Source organism: Xylocopa sonorina, chromosome 10, assembly GCF_050948175.1.
Source record: "Xylocopa sonorina isolate GNS202 chromosome 10, iyXylSono1_principal, whole genome shotgun sequence".
NCBI classification, from domain to species: domain Eukaryota; kingdom Metazoa; phylum Arthropoda; class Insecta; order Hymenoptera; family Apidae; genus Xylocopa; species Xylocopa sonorina.
This window is the reverse complement of record NC_135202.1, coordinates 9,922,436-9,935,132: the sequence shown is the minus strand read 5'-3', so window position 1 is coordinate 9,935,132 and position 12,697 is coordinate 9,922,436. Positions and strand designations below refer to the sequence as shown.

Genomic DNA, 12,697 nt, shown 5'->3' with positions numbered 1-12,697 from the left:
CGACGTTTCCACCACTTCCACGGAGTGGCGAGGCGAAGATCGATCTGCTCGAGTTTCCGTGCTTTCCCGAATTTTCAACCCCCTTTCTTCGACTTCGAGGGCGCGCTTCCTGCAACGTGGCGAGCGAATTTCCAACGCTGGCGATTCGCGAAGAATTCGCGAGCTTCGCCGTCCTCGAAACAGCGAGCGCCATTTTCACGCCCTCGCGAATCCTGCTGGGATAAACAAGATTTGAATAACTCATTAAACAGGCTTTCCACCCCATCGTTTTCATTCGCCAAGGCCCTCGACGGCATCAATATTCATGGTTCTCTCGTCAGAGTGGCTTCAATCGTGGAATCCAAAGGACTTCTTTAAAAAATGAAACACCCGACTCTGTCCATTTTTGTATCTTCTAACCGAAGCCTCCGTTTGTGACTAGCGTGCTTTGTGTCTCTGAAAATTTGCAAGTTTTTAGGACCAGCCAGGCTTTTAGTCTCCTCTCTGTCGAAGTATCCTTTCTGAATGCTGTTCTTCCCTTCGTCCCCCTTCGTTTCGATGGTTCTTGCGAGTTGCTAGACAGATAGTTTAAATCGTGCTCGCGTCATTGGAATGAACGCGCGATTTTTCTTTTTTTGGGACGCTGGATGGTTCTTCGATCGTAGGATCTGCTCGATTTCGACAGACAATTATGGCGGTTTCAGTCTTCCTTCAGTGCGACGAGGGTGGATGGTTTCTCTTTACTCCTCGAGGAACCAGATACGATTTTTACTAATCCAGAGAAACCTTCACAAGATCGCTCGACATTCATTTCCTTCACCAACGTTCTCGATTACCATATTTATTCTTAATTAACTAAAAACACTTCGATCCATTCTCCAATGCTATCTCGTAATTAACTGGCGGCTGTTTCGCATAAAGTACACCCTTTCAGACGTCGAAGAAAAACACGGCCAAGGTATCCAGAGCCTGGTCCCGTCGTCCAATTCCTTTGTCCCGTCGATCGATCGACGCGATACCCGCTCGATACGACGTGGAAACGAGCGATTTAGAATCGCGACTCGATTAACCGGTACCAGTAATCACGGTGAAAGCCATCGTCGGATCTCCTGTCGACGGATATCCGCGGGAAGAAACCTGAGGAAGCCTTATCTTATCGTTCGAGCCCCTGTTTCCGTCTCGATTCTTTCTTTTCTGCCGCTTGTTTGTCCCACGGTGGCCGGATCCTGGATGTATCGTAATCGATGATCGATTAATCGCCTCGCGGAGGGTGGCGCGTGGGCGGCTCGTTAAACGCGGCGGCCTCCTCGTGACGATGGCTCTTCATTTCGATAAAAGCTTCGCGGAGAACGTACCACGATTTCATACCAGTCTTCACGAGCGAACGTCCAACTGCAACGGTTTGATCGATGCGTGGTTGGAACTACGCGGTTTGGGGGTGCTGGAAGAATTTCTGTGGGACAAGATGGAGTTCGTTGGTCTTGTTAACGAGGATTCTTCGAGGCGTTTCTGAAGGATTCAGTCTGTATCAGTCGAGTAAACGAGGGGGCGTAGATCGATCATCGAGTCGCCTCTTCCGCTGTGTTTCTGCGAGAAAGATGGGATAATTGGAATTCAGTTGTTTCTGGTTTATCTATCGACGATGGAGAAATTAAGTATTATTAGATTTAGAATTTAGAAATGTTCGAAGAAGAAGTTTGTAGATTTTAAAGTATCTATTTTAAATAGTAAAGGGAGAGGGATAGAGTTAAGCGTAAAACGAAGCACGTTCTCCATAGACTCCTCTGCGTCCGCTGATTAGTCGACTAGCGATGTTCACGCGACCTCGAGCATATCGCGCGCATACACGTCCCACCAAGCGGAGAGACGTCGGGAGATAAAAAGCTCCGTCGGACAAACGGCAACGGTTGGAAAGCACCACTCGTGGCGGGCAAGTTTTTTAAACTTTCCCTCGTCGCGCGGCTCCAATAAAAGCGCGACGAGTCCCGCCTCTGTTTCCCTCTGAGTCGCGTTCTACCCCGTTCCGGCTCGAAGAAATTAGAGAATTAAACAAATAAAGGCCCCAGCGGAGCAGGGCGAGCAAAATGTTCCGCTGACAACTGCACGCGCACAGAGACGCGCGCGTGCACGCTCAACCGTATGCGGAGAAAGAGGCGGAGCGAAAGAGAGAGGAGCCAGAGGTGCAAACTTCGTTCCGTGGATATTTCTCGCCAAGTTAGAAAGTTACCGCTGGTTACGTTGAACTCTTTCCACCTGACGTCAAGTTCACGCTGGTACACATGTAGGGGTTCGAAAATTAGCAACTCTCCAGCGAGGAACAAGCCACGAACGCGCGGATGAAACTGTTCAAGGGATGGTGGAAATTACGCGGACGACGGGTGGCGCGTTAAACGTGAGATAAAAGCTTCCTCTGGTTCTTTTTAAAACCTCGCCAGGGGTGCATGCTGGCAATCATCGAAGTTATCGTTCGACTGCTCTGTCCAAGGTTACACGCACCCTCGAACGTTATAAACGATCGAGGCGAAAAATGGCAAAAATGGCAAAAATCGAAGCGTCGTGTTCCTCATATTCGCAACGATCCCTGAAAACGAGGCTCGCACAGTCGAGTCTCGCAATTCCACTGGGCAAGCCTCGAATCCCATCTCCTCAAACGATTCGAAACCCTCCTAAAATCTGTCCATCGGCCCAACCGCCCACATCCATCCAATTCACACCGATCTTTCGCGCGTCGGCGAACCGTGCCCGTCGAACAGACCCGCTCGACTCGATTGATTCGATTCGGACGGCCCACTAACCCGATCGATCTGGCAGAGATTAGGTCCGCTGGCTAAGCCAAAATCCAGGCGGCCGTAGAGCCAGCCGGGCGAGGCTGCCCAACGATCGCCGAGCGCCACCGCGTTCCTCGCCGCAGTGAAGTCGAGCCGTGACAAAACGCTCACCAGCACCTGTGCAAAGAGTTCCCAGCCTTTGTCAGCGCTGGATTGCTGCACGCTTACGGAAAGAGGCGGAATTAATTCGCGAGCGATTACCAGCGCTTCGATCCGGCGGCTGGGCATTACCGATCCGCGAGAGGGGCCATTCACAGATGACAAGTGGCGGTAATTTTAATTTTCATTCGATAATTGGACGATCCTTGAATAAAATTTAAATGAACGGGATGAAGGATAAAAAGAGAGAATGGTAGGGTGATTAGGAGCGTCGTTTTTGTTCATCGAATCTGTTGTCTGTTATATGAGTGTATAGATGGAATCAGGGTTTTCGCTGTGGTTCAATTTTTTTCTTCCGCTTGATCGCGTCCACCAGCACTCGTAAAACGATGTTTCTCGACTTTACGAGGTGTCGTTCGTCGCCTGGTCCGAGCGGGATGCGAGCTGGCCCTCTTGGTCCTGTTTCACAGGCCGCTCCACCCTCAGGTGCCATTTTTACGTACGCACTCAGTGGAGAAAGGACTGGATCGTACTCTGGTTAATGGTAAATCGTTGGGAGCGCAATTTATGGGCCGTGTCACAGGTTCCTAAGTGGGTTCATGAAATTTCCGAGGAAGAGCGGTCGATTTTATCGAAATCGTAACGCCAGAAGCGAGAACGCAACCTACCCTCCCCGCTTCGCATCTGAAATCGCCACGAATTAATCGCAATTTCGGGAAAAAAAGAAATCGAAAAATCTAACCGACGACAGTGAAAAGGAACGGTGTAATTAAAAAATAATTCCGTTTCGTTATTAACATTCCGCGGGTTCTTCGCCAGGACAATGGACCGATAATTTGCAAAGGTAAAAATCCTCGTCGAAAGGAGACAAAGCGCGGCGGGCAGCGGCCAAAGGGGTTGCGGATTAAACGGATTAATTTATCGTTCGATAAAGGAAAAGCTTGCGAGTGGCTAGAACGCGGTGGGTTTAATTAACCGCGACTATTCGCCAGCCGGACGACATCAAGGCGTAGCTCGAGTGGCTCGCGCGAAGAATGCCCGGAAATGGAATTAAACCGGGACACGCGAGAGCCACTCTTCCACACACGAACCGGAGGCTGCTTTTCCCCATCCTCGAAAGCACTGGCGCGTTCGCAAAAAAAAAAAAGGTGACAGAACATCGCGTACATCGATCCGTTCGATCGATCGATCGTTTCTACTAATAATGGAATTTTCATTCCGCTCGTGTAACGATTTTGCACGCAAACTATCGTCGACGGAGAACAACCGAGGCGTGAATTATTGCGACGGGGGAGCGGAAATTTGGCGTGAAAAGCGGCCTGTCACCTTAAAATATTACGCGTTCGCGGCTACGATGACGCGCGGTATCATCGCGCCCGCGGGCAATCAATAATTCCGAACGAATCTGATAATCCGGTGCCATTCGGGGCCGTCTGCCGTCGACGAGCGGCTCGAGCCACCCCCCTCGTCGTTTGGCCGTCGCCGCTGTTTATTCTGGATCCACGGAAAGCCCGGACGATGAGTCGGCTGGTGTCTGCGCGGGTAGCTATTTTTCACGCGGACACCTGTCGAGAAGGTACCTTCGAAAATCTGTAACTAATATTGAATTATGGAACGCTGGCGATTCTCTGGTGGCGCGATAAAATTTCATAATCCTCCATAATGCTCTGCTAATATCCGTCCCATATTTTTCTTTCGACTCGCGAGACTAACGATCGTGATAAATCGATTCGAGAGTATCCGTCGTGACACGATGGTACAGGCGTATGTGCGAAGGGGTTGAAACGTTCCTCGAGCGCGGAAGGGGTTGAATCCCAGCCACCGTGAACGCGGATAGACGATCGTTTGCGCTGGACGCAGGCGTTATTATTGATTTACCTGCAACACAAACAGAAACGCGATCAGCACCACGGTCGAGTAGAGCGTCCCGTTCACCAGGGTCTTCATGGCGACGAGACAGCCCCGAGGGTTCAGGCTCTCGTAAGTGGAATTCTGCTCGGGATTTGGCAGCTGAAGGGGATCGTGATAGCACGGGCCCTTTACGTCAGTTCGACAGCAACTCCACGGCACCACCGGAGGCGTCACGCGACCGTCCAACTTCGCGTACCTGAAACAGAATTCCTACGTGTCAGTCCATCTCCACGCGTACCATCCTTACCTTCATCGTACCCATTTTCTTTCTTTTCTCGTTCACATTCATATAACTTTGCAATTATTCCATTTGATCGTTACACTTTCCTCGAAATACAAGTCACTGGAAAGCAATTTACCATTCTCCAATCGAACCCAGAAGAAGCTAATTATAGGTCGCTCGAAACTCGATCTAACGTACGATGAAAATTAGCAATCGCGCGTACCTGAAACAGAATTCCTACGTGTCAGTCCATCTCCACGCGTACCATTATCGTACCCATTTTCTGTCTTTTCTCCACATTCACATAACTTCGCAATTATTCCATTTGATCGTTACACTTTCCTCGAAATACAAGTCACTTGAAAGCAATTTACCATTCTCCAATCGAACCCAGAAGAAGCTGATTATATGTCGCTCGAAACTCGATCTAACGTACGATGAAAATTAGCAATCGCTTCTTGCGTCGGATGTCAGAAGCAAAAAGCCAAGATTGATCTCCACAGTCGAATGGCCCGCGTCGATATCGGCGTTTGGGAGGTTCTGGGAACTTGCTAATTCGAAGTTGTCCGCGGACACGGCCGCGGAAGCCTGGGATCAGCTGCGAGCCGTGTCGTCCAGAGAGGCGTCGTCTCCGACCGTGGCTTTCCGCGGCAAGTTCCCGTGCGAGAACCGGCTATCGGCCGCAGGACTTTCACGTGTCCGCTACGGTGGCCACGTTCGGGTAATTAAACGCGGCGGCGTCCAGCTGCTCGATTCAATCGGCCACTGGACGAAAGGACCCGGATTTTGCGGTCCACGTGTTCGACTAGCCAGACGATCATTGGGCTAATTTTGCTGATACAAAGAGAATACCACGTTCTCTTTTCCATTCCATTTTCGAGCATTGGATACAAATATTATCGTACAGCATGATGGAATAATTCGTCTTCATTTTGTACTTTTTGTATTCTACAAACACCTCAATATCTGTATAGTAATTACCAACGAGAGGCTCGAATTTTACTGATGCAAAGAGAATACCAAGGTTCTCTTCTCTATTTTCATTTCTAACATTGGATACAAATTTTATCGTATAACATGATAGAATAATTCGTCTTCGTTTTGTACTTTTTGTACTCTATAAACGCCTCAACATCTCGAGTATAGTAATTACCAACGCGAGGTTCGCACGTGAAACTGGTCGTCTCGAATTCAGACGTGAAACGTGGCCAAAGGCAAGAACGTCCCCTCGATAATTAAAAGTGCGTTACACCGTGTAGAAACAACCCCAGCGGCTGTATCGTCGCGTGTAATATAATCTTGATGGATTTTACGAGCCGTGGGGTAGCGGGCTAGGCGGTTGACATTCGGGGATAGTTGCGGACGGCCGAGGAGGGGCCTGGGATCGATCCAGTGGTAGGTATAATTCTGCAATTAACATAACGAGAAATCGATAACCCACTGTTCTATCTGCGATTACCAGCAGCGACACAAAGGCTTCTGTTCTGGAACGCGCTATTAACCCTTTATTATCGAACGTATTACCGGCGCCGCATAATGCACACGTACGTCACCCGACGGAAGCCTAACTGTTAGGCAATTACCGCGAAACTACTCGAATCGACGCGAACTACAGCCGCGACGAATTGTTTCGCAGGAACCGCGTTCTCCGTCTACGCCACTTCCGGCTGACCGCGAGGCCTCGAGATTTCGTCCGGGTATTTCCTGCTGGTTGTACAACGCTCACTGAAACATGGAGAACAATCTGAGAATTGCTATCGTGAGAACGAAACTGAAAATTTGAGATTAAAATTTCGAAAAGTCTCCACCTGGAAAAGTGGTCCACCTGGTCCTGAGTATCAGCAAAAGTTATCTCAACTTGTTTTTAGCGGAACAAACGGATCAAAGCGATCGCGAAGCATTAGCCAGCAGCGTCTCGTCCGCCTTAAACCGTTCCAAAATCCAAACGTGGGGCAGGTTTCCGCGTGGGCGTAACGCGAGGCGAGCCCTCAACGCGTGAGTTAGGTGAACGCCTGGTGAGCTACCCCGACAGCGGCGTGGAAATAATCTGTGCCCCCGGAAAGGGCACTTTGCCGCAGTGCCAGCGGTGTTCTAAATCCTCTCGAGCATTCGCGAAGGGCGTGGAACGTTGGTGTCTGAAAATTTCGTAGGAGGACGTTTCTCCCCTTTTTCACCCTCTTCAACCCCTTCCTTCTCCTCTTTCCCTCCTCTCCGGCGATGCACGGTTCCTCGTATTTTTTTTTTATAGAATCGCGATCTCTCGAGGGAACAGAGAAGTGTGCTCGAATTTTTGGAAACGTCGCAGCCATTTCGAAATTGCCGGGACGAAACTACCCCCGCGAGAGGCAGTCCATAGCGCGCGGTTAAAATTTCGTTTCCGCGAGACGGTTACACGTGTAGCCGTAATTAAAATCCTGGCATACTTTCCGGGTTTCCATTAAAGTTCCTGGAAAATTTGTTCCTCGTCCTCAGTGGAGGAGCGTTTAAATATTACGTGTAATTAACGCCACGCGGATGCGCTCCAGTCTCCGCGTTGCGATTCATCGATTTTTAAACCGTTCGATCGCGACACCCCGTATCCCATGTTGCAAGCCTGGACACGCGTAAACAAATTTACAGTTCGATGTACACAGCGTTCCAACCGAAACGGTACTATAATAGAGATCGTGAAGTTTTATTGCACTTTTGGGGAGGATATTCCCATCGACGGTTAAACGTAACAAACATCTCAGGAGAGAACATGGCGATCGCAAGGCGATAAAGCTCGCATTGTCTGCGAACCGTGATGGAGGATAGGCGGGAGGATAATGGCCGCTAAACGCGGATATACGGTATGGATTTTACGGTGTCGCCCAGTCGATGCCCAGCGCGATATCGGGCCACGATTGTCCCGACATAATTAACTGATAATTACCTCAAGATATCCGGCGAGTCGAGCGCAAGAAACTCGCGATGCAGCCAGTACGTCCTGTGCCAATCGTCGGCGGAATCTATGCCGCAACATTGCATCTGTACCTGCATGCTGTCCAGCCTCCGTTTCCACGTCACGTCCGTGAAATACCTTTTCATACCTGTTCGACAGAATTTCGTAACCTTTTAGAAAACTTGTCGCTTTGAATTTTTCAACCTCGCCAAAGTTCTTGATTTCGACGTTCGAATTTTGAATTGCAATTTTCGAAGGAAAAGTGAGACGCGAAGTTTCCGTTACACTTCAATCGAGTTAGTTTTGCTGATTACGAAAGGTAAGAATAACGAAAGGCGTGTAGATCGATGTCCTGCGGAAGTGCCATTAAATTCCACTGGACGCTCGATCGGTTGAGAAATATTTCGCGTCGCCCTATAACTTTCGAGCATTTAACGTTCTACCAAAAGAATTTCTCGGTCGACGGTAGCGTCCGTGGGAAAATTGAAATTTTCGCTTTCGATCGACACCTTCGTCGCGGTCTGTTAATTAAAATGCCGGCGTTGAAATAATGAAATATCGATCATCGCCAATTAAACGCTCGCCAGAGGGCCTGAACGGCCTCTCGATCGTCCCGCTCGCTCCTCTTTGCCAGTCAAATGTTTGCGGTCTAAAATAGTTTAAACAGCGCGGGCGGTCGGTGGCAATTTTCCGGTTGTCCTTTTTAATCGATTAACCTTTCACTTCACTGGGAAACAATTTATTTAAACCCCATTTATGCCAGCAAAAATTCAGTTACGATTCGATTAACCTGAACCCCTGTCCAACTACTATCGCCCAATCTACTTCAGGCCGTCACTCCAACGCGATAAAGTCACGCGTAATGGGTAGAATTAACGAGCTCTTATTACGCGATGTAACCCGGTTACACGACCTGATTCTTTCGCCAAAGGGGTGAGATAAATGGATATTCTACACGCATCTACGCCAACAGTTACGTCGATATGACATACGAGTCAAGAGTGCGACTCGATGAAATTGTATCCAACACAGGTATTGCGAGAACAATTGGTAAAACGATTTCGCAGCGATGTTCATCCGGTGACGTCGATCGAGGTCTCCGTACCGCTTATTTCCAGGATAATCAATGTACATTTGCGTAGACCAGGGAAGCGGAACGCGACGCGTCAGCCGTGAAGTTTATCGCGAGCAAACGCTTCGAATTTCGGCCCCGTGGAGGATCCCAGAGTCGCGTATCTATTCATTAAGTAGCTAGACGCCAAACGAGATTTCCATCGGTAATTTCGAGCAGGGGGCCAGCAGGCGTGCGTCGCTGTTCGACCGTCTCCTCGTCGATTTGCATATTACGTCGACCAGATAAGGGGGTTGTGAGTATCGCAGGCTCGAACGAACGCGATCGTTTCGCCTCGATCGCTTCCCCCTCATTTTTGAGGGCCACAGATTCGGTCGAATTAGTCAGTGTATTTAAATTCAGATTCGCATTAACGTTGACAATTCTTCGAGCAATGGGTATCCGCAAATAACTCTCCAACTATTTCTCGAGTGCACCATCTGTATCGAAATAATCCCGCTGGCCCTTCCTCCCTAGCGTTCCTTTTTCCCTGGCTTTATCAAATATTCAAATTCGAGAATTCACGGTGAATCGACAAGAGGTGGGCGAAAAAAAAGAACGACGGATCGTTCGCGGGGGCGATCGCGCGGAGAAAATGAATTCGCGCGCGCTGCCACCCTATCGATCGATGAACATCGCGCGCAACCCTCCTCGATGAATATTTCACCGTTCCTTTCTCGCTTTCCGTCGATTCACCGTGATAAAGTTGGCTGTGGTTGCTTGCGGATTATTACACAGCTATTACGATCACTGATATTAAAAGAATTCACGTAGAAATAAATTGTTGTGTTTATGTAAACCAAATCTCACCCTCGAGTAGAATCTCTCTAAGCAGAACAGACAAACGATCCGTGGTGGAGAAGCAGATGATAGCCATGAAGCAGCCGATCGCCACCATGAAAAACCCAATCAGAGTCCAGAGGAAGAGTTTCAGGTTCATCCAGGGCCTGCAACAAACGAATCAACCCTCATTAGACGCAACCAAGTCCCTCGATTTATAACCTTTATCCAAGACACGTGGTTTCCGCGTGCAATGATTAGATCGACGCTACGAGTTCATTTTTAAACCCAGCAAGGATCTCGTCAGGGAACTAATTCCGGAAGTCCTTCAATTTCTACCCTCCTGCGAGCACAATTCGCGTCTGTGTATCGTGTTTATGTGCGAGGGGGTGCACGCGATTAGGAGGAGGCGCAAAATCGCTGGCCACTGGCTGAACCGCGAAGATTCGTTAACCAGCGAGAGGTTAATTAAAACAAATGAACCGGGAGAGCCCGTTCGGTTGGAGTATCGGCAGGAATTACTTGAAAATTCTGACAAATCGATCGACCGCTCTCAAGTTCGACCAGCGGAGGAAATTAAGAGAAACACGCCCTGGGGTTAATTCTACCGCCGTTCTCCAACGAGGTTACGCCTGAATCCACTTTTCGCCACCTCGCTTTCTTCTTTCGCCGCCGCAGGAAACCCTTTCACGTCGTTCCTTTATCGTCTCTGTTCGTCGTGGATTTAAACAGTCGAACAGAATCGGACGCTTTCGGTTTGTCTCCTCGTTTCAAACCACTGCGAGTTGGCGACATCTTTCGCGAGTATCGTAAAGATTTTGTTGCAAATTTCAATGCAAGGCTTAGACTCTGAATCGTTCGATCTTAGATTCACAATTATTTTCATTCGAACGTATTGTACTTCAGAATCGCTTCACTTCAGTTTCGTACTTCTCACGCAAGCTCGAATCATCTTGGTCCTTCTATTTCGTTTCTTTGCCACGATATTTCCCTCGAATTTCTACGTCAAGTTCCTCGCGCAGGTGTACATAATTTCGTCGTGTGTATACGTGTAACCAAGTGTACAGACCAATCCACCAAACGCTTTCGTTCTCAACCGGTTCACTTCTGCATCCCCTCGAAATTTCCAATTGAAATATTTTCTTTCTCGCCAGTTGGATGGGAATTTTTTTTATATTTTTTTTTTATATACGATTGTTTAGTGTAACACGGATTGGAAAAATAGTGAAAGAGGATGGACGCAGGATGTTCGAAGTAAGGCGAGAGACATCGTGTTCTCGTGAATTCGATTACGAATACCAATGGATCGTATACCAACGCTCGCGGCGCCTCTAATGAATGCTTCCATTCGATGAGTCTGTCCGTGGGGCGGTTTCCGCCAGGAAATATCAAGAATATCCTGTCGTTGCTCTCGTTAACTAATTCACGCGAAACCACCCCGGCTGATTCGCAATTTACCCCGTATTGTGCAGCGACGCTCATCGACTCGCCATCCACCCTTCTTTTAATTGCCTTAATTCGAGTATCGATGGAAAATAGCCATCGTTTCCGATCTCTTCTGTATGGTCGCGACAAATGAAGTGATTTTTTAAATATATTCTTCGCAGTAGGTGTTACGAATATTCGAACGCGCGTGTGGATCGTCCAAGTGATCGATAGCGGATGATATTCGAAGATTTGAGAAATATTGGATCGCGAAATTTAGGTCTCTGGGTTCCAAAGAGGCAGTTCCCATCACGGAAGCGTACTTTCGCAACTCGTCGCACGTGTGCACGCGTGTACGTGTGCAGCCAGCAATCTAGGAAAAATTGAAGTTACCCACCTTACGTACCGCGTGGCTGTCGCCGTGAACCGAACGAATTAAAGGAGGAATTTCGCTGGGCGGTACCTTTGATCGCGCGGTACTTCCCGCCAGTTAATTAAGTTGCGATTTCGCGTTCTTGTTGCAGCGGAGCGACGTGATTGCGTGTTTCCTCGGGAAAATTGCTCGTCAGACGTAGCTCGAGAAACAACTCGCGACTGTTATCGCTGCCTTTTAAGCGCCTCGCGTCCTACATCGTCGCGACGTCTTCGAATTCGATTAAAAATGTAACCAGCAGCGACGCTCTGATTTGATCTCCATGGTAATTCGTCGATTTAAAATGCTAACAGGGCCCACTCGATCTGTACCGCATTAACGTAGCCACCGCTGCTCGTTACTTTAATTTATATTATAATTTTAACGGAATTACCCTTCGGCGTAATGAAAATAATTGTAGCACAGTTTGACGCCCAGCAAATTATGGACGAACACGTAGAGACCGTAGAACGTCAGAGTCTTGAACACCAACTCGAACAGATTCCTCTCGCGAAATTGCAATCTCGCCGCGATCACGAACGAAGTAAACATGCCCGCGAGAAATAACGTTAGTCCAATTAGAAGGCAGGCTAAAATCGCGAGCACCACGTATCGATGAAGTTGCCTTCTCTGATCGCTCGTGAATTTAATATCGCAGACAGCCATTTTCTCCAATCTCTTTACGATATTCCTTTTTTTCTTCTTTATTTTATACACACGGTGAGACTTGGCAGTAGACTCTGAATATATATATGAAAAAAAAGAGTATTTATTGCTAATTGCATGTGTCACGGTAATAGAAATTAGCGTGCAATTGGCACGGCAATTTCGTCTGGCCAAAGTCGCGCGATTCGTTCGGAGTTTTGGCGTTGGCATCGATGTCGGTTTGTCCGCAAACTAAGAACCCGGAATTTCCTCATTCCCGCGACGGAAATCGTCTCCGTCGTGGTATTTCTAAGGTATCCAGGGAGCTTTGGGTGAATTGCGTCCAAGCGTCTACAGGGTG

General features: G+C 48.4%; 1 protein-coding gene across 1 annotated transcript; it reads right to left on the bottom strand.

Moving 5' to 3' along the window:
- Positions 1–2,687: 2,687 nt before the first annotated feature.
- On the bottom strand, positions 2,688–10,017 carry LOC143428227 (peripherin-2). The gene is made up of 4 exons (XM_076902950.1): positions 9,885–10,017; positions 7,955–8,111; positions 4,785–5,013; positions 2,688–2,924 (listed from the first exon to the last, which is right to left on the bottom strand). The coding sequence occupies exons 1-4, from the start codon at positions 10,012–10,014 to the stop codon at positions 2,688–2,690; spliced, it is 753 nt and encodes a 250-aa protein (XP_076759065.1). The 5' UTR covers positions 10,015–10,017.
- Positions 10,018–12,697: the final 2,680 nt, after the last annotated feature.